The sequence below is a fragment of the Siphateles boraxobius genome, unplaced genomic scaffold (assembly GCF_051911475.1).
Source record: "Siphateles boraxobius isolate OS27281-9 unplaced genomic scaffold, OSU_SipBor_1 3, whole genome shotgun sequence".
Classification (NCBI taxonomy): domain Eukaryota; kingdom Metazoa; phylum Chordata; class Actinopteri; order Cypriniformes; family Leuciscidae; genus Siphateles; species Siphateles boraxobius.
The window spans coordinates 1,471,699-1,497,835 of NW_027508919.1; the positions used below are offsets into that span (position 1 = coordinate 1,471,699).

At 39.4% G+C, this 26,137-nt stretch overlaps 2 protein-coding genes and 3 pseudogenes across 4 annotated transcripts; 1 reads left to right on the forward strand and 4 right to left on the reverse strand.

The window, feature by feature from the left end:
* Window positions 1-5,576: 5,576 nt before the first annotated feature.
* Window positions 5,577-8,637, reverse strand: LOC143757069 (protocadherin alpha-8 pseudogene; annotated as a pseudogene). The gene has a single exon (XR_013210382.1). The product of XR_013210382.1 is annotated as a protocadherin alpha-8 pseudogene (transcript).
* Window positions 8,638-8,703: 66 nt separating this feature from the next.
* On the forward strand, window positions 8,704-13,412 carry LOC143757070 (uncharacterized). The gene is made up of 7 exons (XM_077248062.1): window positions 8,704-9,219; window positions 11,015-11,115; window positions 11,209-11,336; window positions 11,431-11,662; window positions 11,838-12,126; window positions 12,228-12,923; window positions 13,139-13,412. The coding sequence occupies exons 1-4, from the start codon at window positions 8,997-8,999 to the stop codon at window positions 11,525-11,527; spliced, it is 549 nt and encodes a 182-aa protein (XP_077104177.1). The 5' UTR covers window positions 8,704-8,996; the 3' UTR covers window positions 11,528-11,662; window positions 11,838-12,126; window positions 12,228-12,923; window positions 13,139-13,412.
* Window positions 12,560-18,581, reverse strand: LOC143756630 (protocadherin alpha-3 pseudogene; annotated as a pseudogene). The gene is made up of 2 exons (XR_013210301.1): window positions 15,994-18,581; window positions 12,560-12,649 (listed from the first exon to the last, which is right to left on the reverse strand). The product of XR_013210301.1 is annotated as a protocadherin alpha-3 pseudogene (transcript).
* Window positions 18,582-19,039: 458 nt separating this feature from the next.
* On the reverse strand, window positions 19,040-21,621 carry LOC143756631 (protocadherin alpha-3 pseudogene; annotated as a pseudogene).
* A 924-nt stretch (window positions 21,622-22,545) lies between these two features.
* Window positions 22,546-25,000, reverse strand: LOC143756632 (protocadherin alpha-5-like). Its single transcript, XM_077247202.1, has one exon. It carries the CDS (start codon window positions 24,916-24,918, stop codon window positions 22,546-22,548), a length of 2,373 nt encoding a protein of 790 aa, XP_077103317.1. The 5' UTR covers window positions 24,919-25,000.
* Window positions 25,001-26,137: the final 1,137 nt, after the last annotated feature.

The following is a 26,137-nucleotide window of genomic DNA, read 5'->3' on the forward strand; positions in this document are numbered from 1 at the left end:
GTTGTTGTTACCTCAGGGGAGGAGGGGTGTCAGCAAAAAAAAAAAAAAAAAAAAAATTTAATAACAGAGTACCGGCACGTCTTTTGGGCCACTTAAAGCACTGATCATGAAAAGGAAAATCAGGCAATGATGACCACAGACTGTTGAGCGGCTGTCTTGTATCAGACAAGATTGGGCAATTATTCCACTAGGAAAACTCCAACAATTAGTATCCTCAACTCCCAAATGATTAAAAAGAGTAATTAAAAGGAAAGGTGAAGTGACACAGTGGTAAACATGTCTCTGTCCCAACTTTTTTGGGGTGTGTTGCAGCCATCAAAATCAAAATTTGTTCATATTTACAAAATACAATTATGTTGGTCAGTGAAAACCTTGGAAAACGTTTCTTTGTACGTCTGTCAGTTAAAAAAAAAAAAAGGTAAAAAAGAATGAACAAATAACAGATTCTTGATTTTATTGCATTTTACAAAATGTCCCAACTTTTTCTGATTTGGGGTTGTAGTTAAATAATAAGTTAAATAATAATAAAGAAAATTATATATATATTATAATAAGAAATAATAATAATAATAATATATATATATATATATATATATATATATATATATATATATATATATATATATATATATATATATATATATTATTACTATTAATAAATTATATGAATTAAACAGCTTATAAACATACTTTATCACTAGAAAAAAAAACATGAAACATGAAAGCATTATGCTGTCATTTAAGGCATTTCTTCTTATATAGAATATTTTTGCCATTAAGAGTTCTTTCAAATTGAGTCGCTTCAAATTGAGAAGCTAGAAGTGTAACAAAATGCTGACTTGCAAAAAAAAAAAATATATATATATGTATATATATATATATATTTTATTTATCACGTGACAAAATATCACCCAGAATGCACAGCAGTGCAGAGGTCACAAGGGAGATATGACTTAACAGCTAAGGGCTCCAGAGACCATCTATAAATATGCCTAGAAACATTCATACCATGAGAGACACACTGTTCCCTGCAGCGTGGTTTTACCCCAATTAATTTTAAGTTAAACATTATAATACACACACTACAAAAAAAAAAAAAAAAGTTTTCTTAGTACTTTTATAATACTTAGTATTTTTGTTTTCCATTACAATATTAAAAAAAAAGACATTTTTTAAGATTTTAGTTTATATATTTTTTTATTAATATATCAAAAAGTGAGATTATGCCTAAAAACATATGTTAAAAATCTGCACATGGGGCAACAAAAAACAATTTTGTTTTCCCTTTGAATTAAGTTTAAATTTACACCACTGATGGTTTTTTTTCTTCTTGTTGTTTTAAACATTCACTTCATTCAGATCACTTTTTTTAGAAAACCAGATTAAGGCATTTTGTTTCTCTAGTATATGTTTTTGGGGCTTTTTAGCAGGGCGGAAAAAGAAAATCCTACATTAATTGTCTGGAATGTAAGATAAAGACCTTCTAAAAATAATGCTCATATCGTGACTCCACCCACATCCTACACACAGCTTTGCTTTCAGCCTAGAAATTCCTTGTGGGCTTTATAGCGCTCCAGCAATCACAAACTGTAGCTTTGAAACCGTGTCAGAATCATCTATGTTACAATCATCAGGCTATGTTAGGAATAGCATGCTATACTCTTTCAACAGTACATAGTATGTAGACCTATACTGTAAACAGGATGTAATTTTGATTATGCTATGCATGCGATATCTGGATGACCTACAACATTTTTTATAATGTGTATAAAATGAGAGCATACTTGCACACTATTTTTTTTTATCCCACAATACAATGTACTTTACGAATAGACCAGAAGTGATATCAGCTGCAATGTTTTTTTTGCAACTGCAAAAAAAGTAACCATGAAATCAGAATTAACAATTTTAATTTTGCCGCCTTTATTATAAATGATTTATCCGTGCACATCATTATGGATATTTTTATTTAATTCATGTGCGTCACAATCTTTAATCAAAATAACTTCCCCTCCCTCTTGCAGCAACAACTCTTCTCTGATGATGAGTTTACTGGCGCGAGGGCGGGGCAATCTGTCAATCACATGAGATCCACCAATAGCAAACCACAACCATCCAATCAATTCCCCACTGACAAAATCAAGCCCCGCCCACATTTGTTCTTGTAGAAGCATTTTAACTCTTATATGTAAGAAAAGACTATTGCAATTTTCATTATGCTTACTTCCACAACTCTATTTATAGATGTCTATTTGAATACACTCTGAAAACATACTAAGACATCATACATATATATATATATATATATATATATGTTTATGTATAACTGTATTCAAATGCAAAACAATTTTTTTTCTCATATAATAACTGGGCACCACTCTCAGACTTAAACATGCAATTTGATGAGATCATGTGATAATGTAACATAAGAAGCATCTGACAAACACTCTTGTAGAAAAAAAAAGCAATAGTATACTGAAGGATATACTATATAACATATGCAAATAAATGAACAAAGACAGACATTATAGACCAAAGCATCCCATAATATTACCAGTAACACTATTAAGCTGAACACATCTAAGCTGACAGTTTCTATGACCATTAGGAGAGAGAGAGTTGAGAAGATTAGCACAGACTTAAAGTCAAAGATTATATAAGAGAGAGAGAGAGAGAGAGAGAGAGAGAGAGAGAGAGAGAGAGAGAGAGAGAGAGAGAGAGAGAGAGAGAGAGAGAGAGAGAGAGAGAGATACACTTGAGGCCAGCTGCGTACTGAGATATAGAGAACAGAGCTACTTATAACCCCATGAACCAAAAGCAGAACTGATGTGACCCACTAAAGTACTGAACCACTGCAGAATGGACCTGACCTTCTCTCACACACGTGCATTCACAGAACTGCCCGGCCTGCACATAATGTTATGCCTTTGTTGCCACAGTTATGCTCTTTCTGCTCAGGCTTTGTACATGCATTTCCTGCTCTACTAACCAGTACGTTTCAGTTGCCTCAAAGCTAATCTATATTCACCTTGCCGGGGATGTGTTGAAAACCACAAGTACATCCATTCTCATTCTATGCCATCTTGCAGCGTGTGTTTGCACAGACCTGACCTGCCACTACACAGATATTAAAATTACGGTTACCCCGCATCCAGTTCTACCAGAAAGACTCGGGAGAATAATACTGTAACAATTAACCATTTATTAACAGCCCAGCAAGCAATATATGATAAAGTTCTTTGGTGTAGGCCCCGTCCGTAGCTCGCAATCTGAGAGTACGGACTCCGCATTTCCTGCCTGAAGACGAAGGCAGGGGCGCAGCCGACCCCCTGGGAGGTACGGATGGGGGGGGATGCTGGTGGGGGGGGATGGAGGGGAAGAAACCGTCTCAGTGGTGGTGGGGAGGATGGACGTAAATTGAAGCGTCAGCATCTGCGAACTCAGACATGTGTAAGTACCTATCTTATATATCACAAGTATAAGAACACGATTGGATAGATGAGAAGGTAATGAGTGACGTAACAATTGAGTCTTCCCGGCAGAACTTATGCTAGAGCTTAATTTCTGCCACCGAGAGTAAAAGGCCATCCCAAACTTGGTTGAGCTGTCATAATTAATATGGTTCTGAAGTAATAATCATTCTACAGTAAAAACACCTATCACAGTGAACAAATACTGGTTCATTTCTAAAGAAATTTCATCCTGACAATCAATTCCAAAACAGCCCTGTCTAAGTAGTATATATATATATATATATATATATATATATATATATATATATATATATATATATACACACACACACACAGTCAAAGCAACAAAGCAAAATGTATTAATGTAAGCATATACCGTATCCTTTACAGGTTTTCCTTGCATTAATGAATTGTTTACAATAGGATAATGACAATGAAGATGACACGTGACATGTGATAACAGGCAGACAAGTCCAATGAAAACAAACTGAACAAAACTCAACTGGGTCAACGACCAGGAATATGCATTAAGAAGAAAATAACACAGAGCAGAGCAGAACTCATGACACCAAACCCTAGATCCCAATAAACCCACACCAAATAGACAGTGCATCACACAGACAGATCAACAAACAAACTATAAAACTGTTCACTTTAAATACAAGAGTAAAGTCTCAAATATTTGTAAAAGATGTTTCCAATGCAACTAGGATCAGTAAACAATGATAGTGTTCTATCGTTGTTGTTACCATAGCAACTGGGGTGGGTAAAAAATGAGAATTGTATGACAAAGATTATTTTAGAAAATCAACATGTTAATATTGTCAAATTAATTTCACAGTTATATTGTACAGCTTGGATGCCAAACCTTTGAAAAATCAGCATTTATTTTAAATCTGAATATTTGAGAAACAGAGATCGACTGAATAGACTTACACTGTTATAAAATCCATGTTTTTTATTCAGACACTGAACAAAGAATTTTCTAAAAGTGGATGCTGCAGAAATCTAATGAGTTGCTGAGCAGTACCCTTGCTGGATTGGTCTATGATCAGTGTGTGTATGTGTGTGTGTGTGTGTGTGTGTGTGTGTGTGTGTGTGTGTGTGTGTGTGTGTGTGTGTGTGTGTGTGTGTGTGTGTGTTTGCTGGACCACACTCAATATTCTGCTGATCTCTGCAACTGGACCAGCAGTTCAGTGTTCTCTGCACAGCAGGAATGTCGATTTCATCATCCACACAGAAAGCAACTAAAAACCTCGCTCATCCCAATATTCTATTTGACAAATTTAGACAAATTGCTATATACTGTATTATAATTGCATTTAATCATTTACCAAATGTTTTCTCCAAAGCGACTTACACATGCAAGACATTTCAAATAAAAATCACAAAAATAAGTCTATGACATTAGTAGTGATAAAATGCAATGCAAAATGTAACTGAAATATTACAGGGGAAAAAACTATGGATGGATGACAACTTCAGATGCAATAAATAAGGTGAAATATAAACGGAGACGAGAGATGAAAGCACCGTGGGAAGGGAAGCGCTGTGTGTTCAGTAACGTGGAATAAGGCCAATCCTGTCTGCCTGATGGACTAAAATATGCTTGAGTAACAGCCTGAGGTGCTCTGCACATAAACACACACAAACACACACACAAATCTAGTCATCTGAATGCTACCATCATAAGAGCAACCTCATTAATATGACGTTTATTTACACAGAAACAGAGAGAGTACTGACAATCAGATAAACCACAGACAAGCACGACAGCACAACCCACACCGAGAAAACACGCAACCGAGACTGCCTCCCACAATCACACACATGACTCTGTGTGTCCTCTTCACAGGGGGCTGAATCTGTGGACACCATCTGCTGACTGTATTACAGCATCAACTTCTCCATCTAATTCAATTTCATCTAAAATCCAATTCTCTTAAAACTCAGAAAGCTGACCAACAAACATATGCCATGTTTATCTCTGTCTGTCTTCATTTATCTTTTTCCCAATGCAGTTCATTCTACTCCACTTTTCTCATGGTAATGGGTGTATTGCTATGAATACCAGACAGAGAATGAATGGGAATCAGAATGTTCAGTGTGATAGAATTTTAATGACTATATTTGTCATCACATCTGCAAGCATGTGATTGTGAAAAAAGATCAAAAGATAAACAACAGTAACAAATGCAGATGAAGCCAGGAACAATTGTGTGTGTGTGTGTGTGTGTGTGTGTGTGTGTGTGTGTGTGTGTGTGTGTGTGTGCGTGTGTGTGTGTGTGTGTGTGTGTGTGTGTTTATATATATATATATACATACATACACAGATCACACATAAAGAAATGCATACATGTGTTCAATCGTCGGGATCTAAAACTCTCATAATCTCATAATTAAGGTCCAAAGTCCTTCAGCCTTTTATATTAGAGATTGGAATCTCTTTCTATGACAAGAAAACAACTCCAGATATTTATTTTGCATGGATCAGACTGTGTAAAACACGGTGATGAGAGGACAGTAAGGTGGCCAAACACAAAGTAAAGAAACACAAAAGCCATCACAGATCACAATTTTTGAGATAATCTCAATTTTACCTCTCCAGAATCTCTCCTCCTGCGATCTGGTATCACTAGAGTATTCCTATTACTGCCTGGCGCTATTGTAGAGCCGATACTCATTCTGGGTCCAACTAACATGTACCGTTTGTCTCCAGATCTGTACTGGATGCTGTGACACAGAGTCCCGTCGTAATTTGCGTCCTGTAAATACTTGGACGAATAGTCTGTAGATTTAGAGCACTGCATTACAATCAACACGATGATGCTGATGACAAAAAGCACTGAAACCGAGCCCAAAGTGATGATCAGATAAAATGTCACGTCGTTTTCCTCCTCGTCTTTTACTGTGTTTTTAACATCAGAAGCTGCAAAAGCCTCTTTGGGCTCCACAACTTTGACAATCACAGTCGCTGTTGCTGAGAGTGAAACGTTCCCATTGTCTTTGACCAGTATGACCAGTTTATGCTGGGCCTCGTCTGTTTCTGTGAATGAGCGAAGGGTTCTTATCTGTCCTGTATAGCGGTCCAAACTAAAGAGACTGTAGTCACTAACTTCCAGCAGTGAAAACAATAACCAGCCGTTGTATCCTATATCTGCGTCATAGGCTCTGACTTTAGTCACCAAATGACCAGCGTTCACATTCCGGGGAATCTCTTCCACACCCTCAGCAGAACCGTTAGCGCTGACTGGATATAAGATCACTGGAGCGTTGTCGCTCTGATCCAGAATAAATACGTTCACTGTCACGTTACTGCTCAGAGACGGACTTCCAGAGTCTGTAGCGAGCACATGAAACTGGAAGGTTTTAACAGTTTCAAAATCAAAACTTTTTAGTGCATAAATCTCTCCATTTTCAGAGTTAATATTAATGAAAGATGCATATTTGTTTTCATCTCCAGAGTCTCTCCATATGTTGTAGTTCACAACAGCATTTTCATCCACATCCTGATCAGAAGCAGACACAGAAAACAAAAATTTCCCTGGAGTATTGTTTTCCATCACATAAAAAGCATAGGGCGAACGAGAAAATACTGGACTGTTGTCATTTACATCTGATACCTGCACAGTTATAGTTTTAACCGAAGACAGAGCTGGCTGCCCAGCATCTATGGCTACTAATGTGATGTCATAGTGAGGTACAGTTTCTCTATCAAGAAATGAGGCTGTTACCAGTGCGTAAATGTTATCTTGGGATGATGCAGTTAGCCTGAAAGGTATGTCTTCAGTAATGTAGCACAACACCTTCCCATTTACACCAGAGTCCAAATCACTGACACTGATCAAAGCCACAGTGGTTCCAATTTTAGAGTCTTCACTCACTGCACTCGAAAACGATGTCACTTCTATCTCAGGCACATTGTCATTCACATCAATAATTTTTAATGTAATACTCTTATCTGATGTGAGAGGAGCAGTTCCTTTGTCTGATGCTTGGATGTCTATTTCAAAGTTATTCATCTCTTCGAAATCTATCAAACCAATTACAATCAATTCCCCAGTACTGGAGTTTAAATCAAAAAGTTTTATTATCCTATTGTCTATATCCTTTCCAAATGAATAAAACACTTCTCCATTTGGACCATCATCCATGTCAGTGGCATTAACCTGTATTACAGTTGTGCCTACAGGGACATTTTCTTTAAGCGTAACAGAGTAAACTTCCTGTGTGAAAACCGGCATATTGTCATTAACATCCAAAACGTCAACTATTATCTCAATTGTTCCAGATTTTTGGGGTCGCCCTCCATCAAGAGCAGTAAGATGCAGCTTGTGTCTCCGACTGGTTTCTCTATCCAAAGGCTTTTGAAGAATTAAAAAGGGCATTTTTAGATCTTCTCCGCGATCTTTAACCTCTATGCGGAAATTATCATTATGACTGAGTTTATATTGTTGAACAGAGTTGATGCCGCCATCGGGATCCCGCGCCGCCTGTAACTGATACCGAGCTCCAGGAAGGGCAGATTCCGATATTTCCAAGCGTTTTTCTTTCTCCGTGAATGTCGGGGCATGATCATTGACGTCCACGATTTCAATCGACACGTAGTGAATCTCTAACGGGTTTTCCAGCGCAATTTTTAGGTTGATGATGCACGAGCTGATTCTCTCGCAAACCACCTCGCGATCTATTTTTCCATTTACGCTTAAAATCCCGTCATTCTGATTCAGCGTGAACAGCGAGTCGCCTGAGGTTGAAACGATTCGAAATCCTCTCTCCTTTAACGTTCTGGGATCGAGACCTAAATCCTTCGCAAGGTCTCCTATCACAGTACCATCTTTTTGCTCCTCGGAAAGAGAATATCGTACTTGTGCGAAGATTCCTCTCCAAAACAGCATTCCCAATGCCATGAATGTAAGACATGACGAACGCACCCTTAGTTGCATTTTGCAGGAAATTAAAACGGCGTTTAAAGGTGTTCCACTCACATACAATTTGGACCCATAACAAAGATAAGCACTGACCATGAAACTCCTGTTGTATGTTAGAGAATCCTTACTATATCAAGCTGGAAAGCCAACCCTCAAGATTTTTTTCCAGGAGACTCCCGAATTTCAAAGCCCCTCCCGAAAATCTCCCGGACCGACCTTTCTCCCGAATATCTCCCGATTTCCACCCGGACAATAATATTGCTACACCATCCGTCACCGGGCTCCGTTTCAGACCGAACAATAATAAAAGTTACACCTCGAAGTCAAGAGCGGCAATCAGAACAGAAAAAGAAGCAGAAGAAGAAGGGGAAAAGGAAGAAAGAAGAGACAATGGGGAATAAAAATAGAAAATATGCTTGCAAATTCCTAACTGAATGGAAAAAAGAATTCACGTTCATCCAGGACAGCTCGAAGGGGAAGGGATATATGCTGCCTGCAAATTTTGTAGATCAGATTTCTCCATTGAACACGGTGGCCGAACGGATTTAATTACACACATAACATAGGGTCAGAAAAGCCCAAGGCTGCGGCAATGCAGCACCGGTCACAGCCCAGTATTTTGGGCCATCTTTCCAAAGGTAGACCCGATGGTGTTATTTATGCCGAGACAAATATGGCTATGCTGTTAGCTACAAGCAACATCCCGTTCACATTTGCGGATGTTTTCAACAAATCCGTGAAGAATATGTTCCCTGATTCAGATATTGCTCACCAGTACGCAAACGGAAGAACAAAGGCTACTCAAATAGAGGAAGGTGAGTGTATATAAAATAATACTGTTTTATAAGGGCGTTTTCACACCTGAAAGTCCGCACCAAGGTACGAACCAAAGTTCATGTTTTGATACATTTTATACTTTCAGAAAGTTTTGGTTTGCTTTCACACTGCAATTGACCCTTCGCTAAGCCACGCCCGAAAACCGCAACTGGCCAATCGTGTCTTAGCAACCGTAACTAGGCGCGGGAGGTCTGGCAAGCTTTCGAGCGAGTGAAACATGCCGAAGCGTTGTGCGTATGGATTGTGCAAATCTGATACCCGGTATCCTAAAAGTTTGGACGCGGGAGTGGAATTTTTTTCCTTCCCGAAAATCTAAAAGCCAAGAGGAGAAATGATGTGCGTGGATCAGCAGTGTGGGAGACCACATTCACAACTACATGTCTACAGGATTAACAAAAACACATATTGCTTGGAAGTTGGAAATAATGACTGTTCTTTGTTCATAATGCATATATTTTAACGTAAAATAAGACGATTAAAGACAAGACGGAGGCTCACTTACATACCTTAAAATATATTTCAGCATTTCGTTAATCGACGGCCTACCAACGTTACCCCTGACTGAGTAACTCTGATCGCGGCTCACCCGGTGTTAGTGTTATTCCACAAAATGTATGGATAAACTGTTTGATATATAATTATTAGATTATTTTCACATTTCACTTACCCCGCTGTGCAAGAAAATAGCTGTGTGTTTCCCATTTGAATGGTCAGCGTATGGCCGCTGCTTGCGCTGGGACTATAGGCTTTAGCTTCAATTTGAATGAAATTATTCGCTAATCGGTTGCATATTATGTCGTGGATATATCCCTCGAATGCATACTGCAGTCCCCTTTGTCTTGCTCTCTCAGATATTTCACATGTTCGCCAAAAATTACTAATTATCTCATTGGGAATGTCTGACACCGGTGCATACACACTGTAATAGACGTGCCAGACACGAAAGCTTGACAGGCGTAGCAACAGTAACTAGGGAGGGCGGGGCTTAGCGAAGGGTCAATTATGCGAGCGCACTAAAGAACTTTACGTGACATACTTGCGTCCTGTCATCATCATCTATGTGGGCTGCATCTCGACATTGATTGGTTTGTAAATGGACGTGCGCCTGACGTCAGCGTGTTGTCAATTCGGTGGGTAACTTTGACAACATGAATGAAGACGCATATCGTTGCAACTATTGTTATTTTTTCGTCCTGCGAACATTTTATCGTCGCCGGCAGGAAAGGAGTAGAAGACTGCAAGCAATCATGCGATTATTATTATTATGTCATCAGACCATACTTCAGTTAAAAACCTCGTCTCCTCCTCTCCCCATGTGCTACCACGGCTCAATTTTTCCTGCCACCTTCTGTTTTTTCGGCTATGCGGGAACCACCGGAACTTCCTGTAAAAGGTATCGAAATCTGAACCATACAGAAATGCTTTCACACTAGACACGAACCAAACCTTTGTTCAGTTTGATCCGGACCGAGACTACCTCTTTTCGTCGGACCAAATTTCATCTGTTTGGTCCGGACCGTGGTCCCGGGTAGGTTTCACACCTGTAATTTTGATTTTGACCAAACTAAAAAGTCAGAAAGTCCGGACCAAACAAGGTAGGTGTGAAAGAGTTAGGGTTGAGACTTGTCCCTTTATAATACGGATTTGTCCCGTATTTTAAGATTGAATTGTTAAAGATTATTAATTCTTTCTTCTTCTTTTTTTCTTAAGTAAGCAGCAAGTACAGCACAGTTAGTAGAAAAACTGTGTTTTCATTACTGTGTACTTTTATAGGTGCCATTGCCCCGGAATTGGACAGGGAAGTGATCAAACTGTGCCAAGACCAACCCTTTGGTCTTATGTGTGATGAAAGCACAAGCAGAAACACGGATAAAGTATGTATTTTGTATTTACACTTCTCTTGTTAATAATTTGTGGCTGCTGTCAGTGTAAAATGCTCTCTAATATATATATATTATTTTTTAAAGGAGTTTGTAATATTGGCCAGGGTTTGCGATCCGAAAACTCAGGAGGTGGTGACGAGGTTTCTGCACATGCCAGTGTGCAACATTGGCACAGCAGAGAACCTCTTTCAGTCACTGAACACAGTGCTAAGGTAAAATTAAAGTCACTAATGTCCATGTGAATACATTATAATATGGTTGGAGACGGACAACTAATAAGCAATGTTGTACTTTGTTTGTTCCTAGTGACAGAAAAATTGACTGGAAAAACGTTGTGGCATTTAATAGTGATAATGCCAGTGTCATGAAGGGGGAAGCACAATTCTGTTGTCAGCAGAATTAAAGACATGCAGCCATCCCTAATTGACATGGGATGCATCTGTCATCTGGTCCAGCTGGCCACAGGATGTGGCATTAGGGCTCTACACCAGCCTATTGAAGAAATCCTCAGCAGCATATATGCTCACTTTGACATAAGGTACGCATATTGATATTCCGGCCGGCCGTTACACTTGCACATAAGTTAAAAGAGAGCCTCTGTGCCACAATTTGATATTTATTGGATGTCATTTTGGTTCCCTGGCTTTTCATTATTTAACTATTTCTTTCCTGTTGTTTTTTTTTTTTTTTTTTTTTACCTTTCTCAACTTTAGTGCCAAACGTTGTGCAATCTTCAAAGAGTTTGTGGAGTTCACAGACTCGGAGACTCTGAAGATACTCTGATATTGTGCAACCAGGTGGCTCAGCTTCCTGACTTGCATAAAACGGGTGCTCAACCAGTGGGATGCACTGCAGGCATATTTTGCTAGTCATGAGGATGTGGAGAAGCCTGGCAAAGTGAAGATGCTGGCAGAGCATTTAACCAGCAAGAAGACAAAGTTCTTCTTCCTCTTCCTCTTCCAGGTTCTGAAACCACTGGCAGAGTTCAATGTTATGTTTCAGGTCAGCCAGCCTATCAAAAGATAAACTTAAATAATTATAATAAATAATGCTGATATCATAACTGCATTTTTCATAACTGATCATCCATCATCTGTTTCTAGGCTGAAGGAGTGATGATTCATAGGCTGCACCAGGAGATGACCAGCTTGGTGAGAAGATTCAAGGGAAGATTTCTTCCTGCCAGCCTTTTTGCTGACGTCCCACTGAAGGACATCAAGTTCAAGGAGGCCAACCTATAGTTTCCAGGCAAAGAACTCTTTCTTGGAGCAGCTGCACAAACCTTTTTGGAGGACAACATGGATGAACTTTCCTCTTCTGTGCCAATGATGATGAAGTAAACATTATGATTATTGTTATCCAAATCAGCTAACATCCTAAGAGCTAACAAACTGACATCCCATACAATGCCTGTACTTTTTTATGTGATCACTGATCATGTGTCAGAGCAGTGAGAGACTTCTTTGTAGCTGTGACCACAAAGATGATGGCTGCATTCCCCCTCGACAACATCATCCTCCAAAACCTGACCATGTTGGACCCAGAGTCACAACATAAATTTTGCATCCCCTTTTTTAAATGACGTGGTAGTTGTTTAATAATCAATCAGACGTTACAGATGATAACAACAGAGAAAGCAATTATATCCCCAGATCACTTGTGCTTAATTTGCGCATTTTCAGTTATTTAGTCAGGGAAAAGTCTACCGCAGCTGCGGTTGGACCTGGATAGCCTTAAGCCCGTTCACACCGCCAGCGACACGCAGCGACAAAGCGACATGATCCCATTCATTTCAATGCGTGATTTTTTTTTCCCAAACCACTTCAGTGGAAATCCCGCCCTGCAGCCGATTCTAAAGTTTTCATTGGTCATGTCAATCACTGTACTGATTGCCTACACCAAACACTGATCCCTAAACCTACCCGTCACTGTAACCTAAACCAATGAAATCGGCTGCAGGGCGGGATTTCCGCTGAAGTGGTTTGGGAAAAAAAATCACGCCATTTCAATGGAGCGCTGGCGACACGAGTGACAGTGACCGTTGGCGACAGAATGTGGGCGTGTCAAGCGACAAGAGACAAGCGACAAAAGTTGAGAATTTTCAACTTTATGCAAATAAGAAGCGATTTTCGCGAGCGACAACCAATAGGAAAGAAGCCTTTCAGTGGAGCTCACGTCACCGTCTCGAGTGCAGGCAAGACAGAAGAGTCGTGGACGATTTCACTGTTTTATATGATTTGACTGTAACCACATATATGGATATAATAAAATGATGCATGGAAAAGAAACTGTCGACATCTCAGTGAGTTTAATTCATACATTTTATAGTTCGAGTGGTGTAGTTTTATGATGCAAGTTTAGCACTGCTGCAGTTCATTTTACAGTTTCCCCTGCATTACGTTGTCTCTTAGGGACAAGAAAATTGATTATTTGTCAAATTCGAATGACGTTTTAGTAATTTATGACAGTATGAGAGAGAGTTTAATTTGTTGATTGATCGATCGTTAATCTACTATATTATTTAATCTACTGAACACTGCTGTGGTAATATAAAAACACTCTCCCAGCATATAACATAATACTGTTTCTTTTGAGCCTAATTCATAGTCAAATTAAAATTTTATAGTTGTATATATCACTTGTGATCGTATATTGTATAGACGTGCAGTCTACCAATAACATTAGAACGACAGCACTACGAACGCCCACAAGCGACTTGACAGTACAGAGCCTAGCGACATACAGCGACAAAGTCGGTGGCGGTGTGAGCGGGGCATCAGGGAAGAAGTAGTGGAGTACCAGGTGCTTGGGAGGGAAGATCTTCCTCAGGAAGCAAGGATCGACAGGTTTTGGGCCATGCTAGGGAGAGATGGAAGATTCCAGAATCTGGTTCATTTAATGAAGGCACTTTTGTGTGTGCCACACAGCAATGCATCATCAGAGAGGGAGTTCAGCATGGTTAGAAAGATAGTGACTGAGAATAGAACAAGGATTGACAATTCAACCCTTAACTCACTCCTCTCCTGCAAATTGAATTTCACAGGTGCTGCTCATAGCTCCTTCAAGGGCTGTGCTACTGGCTGCGAAGCGTTGCACCTTCAAATACAACCATAAGTAGAGTAGTGTTGTTGTTATTGTACAAATACATACAAAATATATACATACAATACATTATATATATATATATATATATATACAAAAAATATTGTACAAAAAAAGGGTCTAACCTCCTGAGGAGAGGCCTTAAGGAATTGAGTTTGTAAAATAAATGAATTACATATTTCTTTGCATTTGTGATATATATGACCAACCCCCCGCTTCTTTGAGCTGTAAGCGCTTGGCGGGTCTGAAGGCGATGTCCACGGCGATCATAACGCACTGATAGAGAGAGCGAATGAAACGACCAACACACGATGATGACACGTCAGGTCTGTATTTTTGGTGTGCACTGACACTGTGCAAATTTATTTTTCACTGCAAACGAACGCAACTGAGAAATAAAACAATAGAAAGTTATAGGCTAAATCGGAAAACACGTTTGTCTGGCGAAACGGTTCAGTTTTTAAAAGAACATGTAAGAGAATAAAAAAAAAGAATGCATATCTAACAACAGATTTATGTCCAAATGGGGTAGAAAGAGATTGCAATAGTTACTGCCAAAGCTTGTAAACTATTCTAGTTTTATATTTCATGCCAATCAAAACAGTCCACTTTTATGTAGACCTTAATCACAAGGGCAATATCTGCAAGTTAACTTGAGATCTTTTGAATAAGCATTACAAAGTAGTTCATAACATACAAACAAAGCAGCTGACTGCACCAGTTGTCATTACATGAACTTTAACCTTATTATCAAACATGAAAAATGAATTCATTCTAAAGCAATCTTAGTATGAGACTTCAAGTGTCAAAACATAATGTGTAAAACTTATCAGCCAACCATTCTCTGAGTAAATACTTTGATAATTAGAAGCAATATATAGTTAATCTTCAGTTATATATCCTGCACTCCTGTGCAAAAATAATAAAACAATAAAAAGTGCAAATCCCAAAATGGCTAAACACTAAGCTTTTAATTGTCTTAAGTACAAATTATTGGTCAGGAAATTAGCTATATTTAAGCAAATGCATGAAACAGCAGCCTTTGCTGTCTCAGAAAAACATCAAAGACAGAATTAAGTTTTTGGTAGATTATGGGAAGTTTTATACGGCCGGTTCAGCAGAATTGTGTGGAGTTATGAATCACAACGAAACACGAGTTGCATGATGATGCTCCAGAACGGTGTCTTAGAAAATCTGGTGAGAAATTTAATAATAAATGCATCTCTACCACAGTGAAGCATGGAGGAAGAGTGTCATTGTTAACTGCTGGTATTGGTGAGCAACTTCACTGTGAAAAGTTATTTAATGCTTTAGAGTACAGGAGAATATTGCAGAATGGCTTGCTTCCTACAATTGAAAAGTTGTTATCAAAAGAGGAATGATCAATTGGCAACCAGATGGTGATCACAATGATAACCATAAAAAAATGTCATAACAGTAACTCTATCTATCTATCTAAATATCTAACATAACTGAAGATTAAGCATTACCAAGTATTTCCTTTACTCAGTAACAGATTATTTCAACATTTACTCTTCTGGTCCAGTCGCATGCAAAGAATGCTATATGACCCATCCAAATCCACTGTCCAGTTTAAGTAGTTCCAACATGAAGGTAAATTATAACTATTTGTCTCAACATATTAATCTTTATCACCCCTATGAAGTTTAGATGTATTACTGTCCAAAAGAACACAACTTGCACCCAAAAAAAATGATATTTTTTTTCTAAAGGGAATGTTCTTAACACAAACAACTGCAAGAATACATCCTGTGAAACCTTAATGTTTCTTACCTCTCCAGAATCTCTCCTCCTGCGATCTGGTATCACTAGAGTATTCCTATTACTGCCTGGTGCTATTGTAGAGCCGATACTCATTCTGGGTCCAACTAACATGTACCGTTTGTCTCCAGATCTGTACTGGATGCTGTGACACAGAGTCCCGTCGTAATTTGCGTCCTGTAAATACTTGGACGAATAGTCTGTAGATTTAGAGCACTGCATTACAATCAACACGATGATGCTGATGACAAAAAGCACTGAAACCGAGCCCAAAGTGATGATCAGATAAAATGTCACGTCGTTTTCCTCCTCGTCTTTTACTGTGTTTTTAACATCAGAGGCTGCAAAAGCCTCTTTGGGCTCCACAACTTTGACAATCACAGTCGCTGTTGCTGAGAGTGAAACGTTCCCATTGTCTTTGACCAGTATGAGCAGTTTATGCTGGGCCTCGTCTGTTTCTGTGAATGAGCGAAGGGTTCTTATCTGTCCTGTATAGCGGTCCAAACTAAAGAGACTGTGGTCACTAACTTCCTGCAGTGAAAACAATAACCAGCCGTTGTATCCTATATCTGCGTCATAGGCTCTGACTTTAGTCACCAAATGACCAGCGTTCACATTCCGGGGAATCTCTTCCACACCCTCAGCAGAACCGTTAGCGCTGACTGGATATAAGATCACTGGAACGTTGTCGTTCTGATCCAGAATAAACACGTTCACTGTCACGTTACTGCTCAGAGACGGACTTCCAGAGTCTGTAGCGAGCACATGGAACTGGAACGTTTTGGTAGTTTCAAAATCAAAGCTCTTAAGTGCATAAATTTCCCCATTTTCTGAATTTATGTTAATGAAAGACGTATATGCGTTTTCTACACCATCTCTCCATATTTGATAGCTGACCACGCTGTTTTCATTTGTATCTTTGTCAGAGGCAGATACAGAAAATAAAGATTTGCCAGGAGCATTATTCTCAATCACATAAAACGCATAAGGGGAAACGGAGAACTCTGGACTATTGTCATTTACATCAGATACCTGGACAGTTATAGATTTAACAGAAGACAATGGTGGTTGACCAGCGTCTTTAGCTTCTATTGTGATGTCATAGCGATAAATTGTCTCTCTGTCAAGAGATGATGTTGTCACTAATGCGTATGAGTTTTCTTGAGATGTCGGCATTAGTTTGAAAGGAATGTCCTCAGGTAATGAACAGGTGACTCTGCCGTTTATGCCAGAATCTAAATCAGAGATGCTTATTAAAGCCACCGTTGTGCCAGCTTTAGAGTCTTCAGGAATGGCACTTGAGAATGATGTCACTTCTATCTGAGGTGCATTGTCATTTACATCAGCAATTTTTATAGTTATACTTTTATCTGTTGTTAGAGGAACAAATCCTTTGTCTGATGCTTGAATGTCAATCTGATATTTATCTTTAACTTCAAAATCCAAAAGACCTGACACTATAATTTCTCCTGTGATTGGATTCACATCAAAAAGTTTACGCAACTTGTAATTGACATTATGTCCTAATGAATAAACGATTTCGCCGTTCTGAACTTCATCCGGATCAGTTGCGTTCACCCTTAAAATGGTTGTGCCTACAGGTGCGTTTTCATTCAGCGTTACAGTGTATGTATCTTTAGTGAAAACGGGCGCATTATCGTTTATATCTAGCACATCTATCGTTATCTCCATAGTTCCAGACTTTGGTGGTCTCCCTCCATCTAAAGCGGTTAACTGCAATTGTATGCGTTTTGTAACCTCTCGGTCAAGCGGCTTTTGTAAAATCAACGCGGGAACTTTTCCGTCTTCATCACGATCTATAATTTCAATACGAAAATATTCGCTGTGGCTCAGTTTATAAGTCTGAACTGAATTACGGCCACTGTCTGGATCGCGCGCTGCCTGAAGTTGGAATCGCGCACCGGGAAGCACCGTTTCGCTTATTTCTAAATGCTTCACCTGATCTGGGAATCTCGGAGCGTGGTCATTCACGTCTAATACATCAACAGTCACGTAATGAATCTCGAGAGGATTTTCTAAAGCGATTTTTAGATTGATTAAACACGGGGTGCTTCTCTCGCACACCTCCTCTCTATCTAATTTACCGTTCACATACAAGACACCGTCATTCTGATTTACACTGAACATGGACTCGCCTGAGGTCGAGACGATGCGAAATCCTCGCTCCTTTAGTGTTCTGTGATCAATCCCCAAATCCTTCGCGATATTCCCTACAGCAGCTCCGTCCTTCTGCTCTTCAGAAATCGAGTACCGTATTTGTGCCAAAACCGTTCTGCCAAAAACAAGCGATGCAACAACGAAGAGGATTTTCACATGCCGTTCAAGCCACTGATCATGTCTCCTTTGTCCCATTTTTTGCACTGTATTCGGTCCACAGCAATTTCACAACGGCTGTGCAAATATTAGCCCAGTAGCCACATGACAGATGACCGAAATACCAACGCTACGATAGGATATTATGAAGAAAACCGAAGGACAAAAGCACTGAGAAAGCCGCACCGCTGGTGAAAAAGAGACCGTGTACAAATCAAGTTGACGAGTGAAAAAAAAACGGGGAGGTACTCTGACGTTTTGAGTTGTACTCTAGGTTTACACTGACACCCCGCGCTTTTTCATTGCATTGCTATTCATTAAACTCTGGGAATTCATAATGAGATAAAATCATTTTGAAGCTCTTCAAGTTATTCTAATATAGGCTACCTAAAATATACATAGACACAGAAAGTAGACCGCGTCGTAGCCTATTGTGCCGGATAGCAAGCGGCATCACAAATTCAGCACCATGGACAGCGAAGCACTCGCTCTCGCGGGTTTTATTTACATAAATAATTTGTTCAGTCATTAGGGCACATCAAAAATTCTAATGAAATATCATTCACATACAAATTTGGCTATTAAAAAACACACACCTGAAATAGTTATATGTTACCATTTCCACATATTGGTGGAGATCAGAATTAATTAGAAAAACAATAAAAGTGCAATGCTGATCAATACAGCACAACGCTAGTCATTTTCTTACCTCTCCAGAATCTCTCCTCCTGCGATCTGGTATCACTAGAGTATTCCTATTACTGCCTGGCGCTATTGTAGAGCCGATACTCATTCTGGGTCCAACTAACATGTACCGTTTGTCTCCAGATCTGTACTGGATGCTGTGACACAGAGTCCCGTCGTAATTTGCGTCCTGTAAATACTTGGACGAATAGTCTGTAGATTTAGAGCACTGCATTACAATCAACACGATGATGCTGATGACAAAAAGCACTGAAACCGAGCCCAAAGTGATGATCAGATAAAATGTCACGTCGTTTTCCTCCTCGTCCTTTACTGTGTTTTTAACATCAGAAGCTGCAAAAGCCTCTTTGGGCTCCACAACTTTGACAATCACAGTCGCTGTTGCTGAGAGTGAAACGTTCCCATTGTCTTTGACCAGTATGAGCAGTTTATGCTGGGCCTCGTCTGTTTCTGTGAATGAGCGAAGGGTTCTTATCTGTCCTGTATAGCGGTCCAAACTAAAGAGACTGTGGTCACTAACTTCCTGCAGTGAAAACAATAACCAGCCGTTGTATCCTATATCTGCGTCATAGGCTCTGACTTTAGTCACCAAATGACCAGCGTTCACATTCCGGGGAATCTCTTCCACACCCTCAGCAGAACCGTTAGCGCTGACTGGATATAGGATCACTGGAACGTTGTCGTTCTGATCCAGAATAAACACGTTCACTGTCACGTTACTGCTCAGAGACGGACTTCCAGAGTCTGTAGCGAGCACATGGAACTGGAACGTTTTGGTAGTTTCAAAATCAAAGCTCTTAAGTGCATAAATTTCCCCATTTTCTGAATTTATGTTAATGAAAGACGTATATGCGTTTTCTACACCATCTCTCCATATTTGATAGCTGACCAGGCTGTTTTCATTTGTATCTTTGTCAGAGGCAGATACAGAAAATAAAGATTTGCCAGGAGCATTATTCTCAATCACATAAAACGCATAAGGGGAAACAGAGAACTCTGGACTATTGTCATTTACATCAGATACCTGGACAGTTATAGATTTAACAGAAGACAATGGTGGTTGACCAGCGTCTTTAGCTTCTATTGTGATGTCATAGCGATAAATTGTCTCTCTGTCAAGAGATGATGTTGTCACTAATGCGTATGAGTTTTCTTGAGATGACGGCATTAGTTTGAAAGGAATGTCCTCAGGTAATGAACAGGTGACTCTGCCGTTTATGCCAGAATCTAAATCAGAGATGCTTATTAAAGCCACCGTTGTGCCAGCTTTAGAGTCTTCAGGAATGGCACTTGAGAATGATGTCACTTCTATCTGAGGTGCATTGTCATTTACATCAGCAATTTTTATAATTATACTTTTATCTGTTGTAAGAGGAACAATTCCTTTGTCCGAGGCTTGAATATCAATCTCATATTTATCTTTAACTTCAAAATCCAAAAGACCTGTCACAACAATTTCTCCTGTGATTTGATTAACATTAAACACTTTACGCAATTTGTCATTGACGTCATGCCCTAATGTATACACTATTTCGCCGTTCTGACCTTCATCCAAATCAGTTGCGTTCACCCTAAAAATTGTTGTGCCAACGGGTGTGTTTTCATTTAGTACTACAGTGTACGCTTCTTTAGTGAAAACGGGTGCATTATCGTTTATATCTAGCACATCTATCGTTATCACCATAGTTCCAGACTTTGGTGGTCTCCCTCCATCTAAAGCGGTTAACTGCAAATTCATACTTTTTGTAGCCTCTCGGTCAAGCGGCTTTTGTAAAATCAGAATGGGAACTTTTCCGTCTTCATCACGATCTTTAATTTCAATGCGGAAAAATTCGGTGTGGCTCAGTTTATAAGTCTGAACTGAATTACTGCCACTGTCTGGATCGCGCGCTGCCTGAAGTTGGAATCGCGCACCGGGAAGCACCGATTCACCTATTTCTAAATGCTTCACCTGATCTGGGAATCTCGGAGCGTGGTCATTCACGTCTAATACATCAACAGTCACGTAATGAATCTCGAGAGGATTTTGTAAAGCGATTTTCAGATTGATTAAACACGGGGTGCTTCTCTCGCACACCTCCTCTCTATCTAATTTACCGTTCACATACAAGACACCGTCATTCTGATTTACACTGAACATGGACTCGCCTGAGGTCGAGACGATGCGAAATCCTCGCTCCTTTAGTGTTCTGTGATCAATCCCCAAATCCTTCGCGATATTCCCTACAGCAGCTCCGTCCTTCTGCTCTTCAGAAATCGAGTAGCGTATTTGTGCCAAAACCGTTCTGCCAAAAACAAACGATGCAACAACGAAGAGGATTTTCACATGCCGCTCAAGCCACTGATCATATCTTCTTTGTCCCATTTTTTGCACTGTATTCGTTCCACAGCAATTTCACAATGGCTGTGCAAATATTAGTCGAGTAGCCTGATACGGATGACCGAAATGCTCTAGACCCCGATAGATAGCCTATTACGAAAAAAAACGAAGGATAAAAGCACTGAGAAAGCCGCACCGCTAGCTTGGTGAAAAAAGAGATCGTGTACAAATCTGTGACGGGGAAAAAAACTAAAACGGGGAGGTACTCTGACGTTTTGAGTTGTACTATAGGTTTACACTGACACCTCGCGCATTTTCATTGCATTGCTATTCATTAAACTCTGCGAATTCATAATTAATGTTGAAGTTCTTGAAGCTATTTTAATATGCCTAAAATATACATAGAACCAAACAGAAAAGAGACAACGTCGTATTATGCCGGAAAGTAAGCGGCATCACAAATTCAGCACCACGGTCAGCTGGTTCCCTCTCGCGGGATTCATTTACATAAATCATTTTTTTTTTTCAGTCTTTGGGGCACAACATTCAAATAAAGGCATAAAACACATAATAAATTCAAATGATATAGAATTCGGGCCGACGCAGACGCAGCTGGCAAACAAAAGACTGCACTGAAAACAAGTGGAAAAATAACTGAACTTTTTAACAATATGCTTTATATATATATATATTGTGGACATTATTCCTTTCTTCACAACCTACCAAAACAGATACAGAAAAGAGGACAAATTGAATTTCTACTCGAAGAAGCTCCAAACATGCTGCAAGATATTTAAGTCCTGCCTCAACAAAAGGACAACCATTGGAATAGGACCATGACTGGAGAAGAGATCAGATATTGTACAACATACATAAAAAAGAAAACATAACATGACAACTTGCTCTATTCCTACTTAGATTTTATTAGTACAGTCATTTTTCTTCTTTTATATGTCTTTCTTCAATGGTTCCAATTTGCATATTTGATATTGCTATGGTTTGGCAATAAAAAACATTATTTTTACCATAACAATTTAGTCTAAATGACAAATAAATCTGAATATGAGAAAGAAGACATTAAGAATGTTCAATTTGAAACAACAGTCTGAGCAGCTTCAGTACCGTGGACAGCAACCGATGTGTGTCTTAAAACTGTTTCCTATACACAGATGTAGGAGTCATTTTCTTACCTCTCCAGAATCTCTCCTCCTGCGATCTGGTATCACTAGAGTATTCCTATTACTGCCTGGAGCTATTGTAGAGCCGATACTCATTCTGGGTCCAACTAACATGTACCGTTTGTCTCCAGATCTGTACTGGATGCTGTGACACAGAGTCCCGTCGTAATTTGCGTCCTGTAAATACTTGGACGAATAGTCTGTAGATTTAGAGCACTGCATTACAATCAACACGATGATGCTGATGACAAAAAGCACTGAAACCGAGCCCAAAGTGATGATTAGATAAAATGTCACGTCGTTTTCCTCCTCGTCTTTTACTGTGTTTTTAACATCAGAAGCTGCAAAAGCCTCTTTGGGCTCCACAACTTTGACAATCACAGTCGCTGTTGCTGAGAGTGAAACGTTCCCATTGTCTTTGACCAGTATGACCAGTTTATGCTGGGCCTCGTCTGTTTCTGTGAATGAGCGAAGGGTTCTTATCTGTCCTGTATAGCGGTCCAAACTAAAGAGACTGTGGTCACTAACTTCCAGCGGTGAAAACAATAACCAGCCGTTGTATCCTATATCTGGGTCATAGGCTCTGACTTTAGTCACCAAATGACCAGCGTTCACATTCCGGGGAATCTCTTCCACACCCTCAGCAGAACCGTTAGCGCTGACTGGATATAAGATCACTGGAACGTTGTCGTTCTGATCCAGAATAAACACGTTCACTGTCACGTTACTGCTCAGAGACGGACTTCCAGAGTCTGTAGCGAGCACATGAAACTGGAAAGTTTTTACAGTTTCAAAGTCAAAGCTCTTAAGCGCATAAATCTCCCCATTTTCAGAGTTAATATTAATGAAAGAAGTGTATTTGTTTTCCTCGCTACTTTCTCTCCATATATGATAGCTAACTACAGCGTTTTCGTTTGTGTCTTTGTCAGAAGCAGAAACAGAAAATAAAAATGTGCCTGGGACATTATTTTCCATCACATAAAACGCATACGGAGAGAATGAGAATTCCGGACTATTGTCATTTACATCTGATATCAGAACAGTTATAGTTTTAACAGAAGACAGTGATGGGTGTCCTGCATCCTTTGCAACTATTGTGATGTCATACTGAAATGTAGTTTCCCTGTCAAGTAAAGCAGACGTAACTAAAGAGTAAATATTATCTTGAGATGACGGCATTAGTTTAAAAGGTAAATCCTCGGACAGTGAACAGGAGATCTTCCCATTGAGCCCAGAGTCTAAATCAGTGACACTTATCAAAGCCACTGTAGTACCAGGTCTAGAATCCTCTGGAATGGCGCTTGAAAATGATGTCACCTCTATTTCCGGTGCATTATCATTTACATCGACGATTTTTATGACTACACTTTTATCCGTCGCAAGAGGAACCGTTCCTTTGTCAGATGCCTGAATGTCAATTTCATATATATCTTTGACCTCAAAATCTAAAAGGCCAGTGACAATTATTTCTCCAGTGACTGAATTAACTTCAAAAAGTTCACGTAAATTATCATTAAGATTATTTCCTAAAGCATAAACTACCTGTCCGTTTTGACCCTCGTCCGAATCAGTGGCATTAATCTGTACAATTGTTGTGCCCACGGGTGCGTTTTCATTCAGTATAACTGTGTAAGTTTCTTTTGTGAATTCAGGCACATTATCGTTAATATCCAGTACATCAATCAATATATCTATTGAGCCAGACTTAGGAGGTCTCCCCCCATCTAAAGCAGTTAGTAATAATTTTATATTTTTAGTCACTTCTCTGTCAAGGGGTTTGTGTAAAATCAGAATTGGAATTTTACCATCTTCTCGGTCTTTAATTTCAAGACGGAAATGGTCGTTATTGCTGAGTTTGTAGGTTTGAACCGAATTGATTCCACTATCAGGATCACGCGCAGCTTGTAGCGGATAGCGCGCGCCTGGCATTGCCGATTCCCATATTTCCAGCCGCTTTTCATTCTCGGGAAACCGTGGACTGTGATCATTTACATCCACAATCTCTACAGTGACATAATGAATTTCCAGTGGGTTTTCTAGAGCGATTTTCAGATTCATTAAACACGGGGTGATCCTCTCGCACACCTCCTCTCTGTCTATCTTACCGTTCACATACAAGACACCGTCATTCTGATTTACACTGAACATGGACTCGCCTGAGGTCGAGACGATGCGAAATCCTCGCTCCTTTAGTGTTCTGTGATCAATACCCAAATCCTTCGCGATATTCCCTACAGCAGCTCCGTCCTTCTGCTCTTCAGAAATCGAGTACCGTATTTGTGCCCAAACTGCGCTCCCAAAAAACAGCGAAACAGCAATGAAAGCGAGTTTCGCATTCAGCTCCAGCTGATGAAAGCGTTGTCTTTGTTCCATTTTTTCTGCGATCACAAGAACCCCTTTATACGCAATTTAACGATCAGTCGATCAGTTGTATAGTCCCATCGTTGCTCACGTTTAAGCTGAAAACGAGTCGGTAAATGCAAAACGCTGAAAAATAACGGCATCAGTGGTGAAACACGAGAAAACACGAATAAACCAAGAGGGCGGAACAATTGCACACACACAAAAACATGAGCAACTGTTTGACGTCATGAGCCTTTCTCTAGGTTTACACTGACATCTCGCGATCTGAAGCGTTCGTTGCATTGCAGCGTCCAAAATATTTTACTGTTGTCAAATGCATGTTATTTTATCAGTTGACTCCTAAACAATCGAACCTATATCCTTAAACATTCAATATTCTCTCATTAGACAAAACATGTTGTTTATGAAAACAAGCGAGTGATTGAGTAAAAGAGAAAGAGATACAGAGAGATTCTGAAAAAGACAACGTGGCTGTAGGTGCCAAGACCAATATCATAACTTTAAAAGAAACAAAATGTCTTCAGAAAATACAGAGAACGCCATGGCATAAACACCAGCAACACAGGAAACCTCAACAAGGCTGTGAACAATCCGAGGGACAATGCATGATTTTATTGTTAAGAAGAATATCAATTTAAAATCCAATCAGAATCTGGATTTAAATAAATTACAGAAACCATCCCACTGGATGTGAGGTCTGGGGTCTGTTCACAAACAAACAGTTCACTAAATAGAACAAACACCCATTAGAGACTCGGCAGGAAGAATTCTGCAAAACTATATTACAATGTACATATCTAAATAATGCATACAGAGCACAATTAGAACAGTATCCACAAATAATTGAAATAAAAAAGCCTTGAAATTCCGTGCCCACCTAAATAGTAGTGACACACAGATCCTCCATCACAAAGCCCAGAGCCACCAATATCTGACCACAGAGAGACGTCCTCTCGGCCAGTTTGTTTTAGAATTGACTTTATATTTTAAAACATGTCCAGCTGAATCACAGAGTACAAAACCAAGCTAGACCAAATCAAAAATTTTAAACAAAAATATAAATGTCTAAAGCATTGGACAGAAGCAAAAGCTTAAAGTAAACTGAAATATTATCAGCAGAATAAATCGGCAGAATACTGACGACCCTAAAAACCCTGACCATTTACAGACAAGTGAACAACCCAATCTCTCCATAGAGGCGGGCCGACACAGACAGATCTGGCAAACA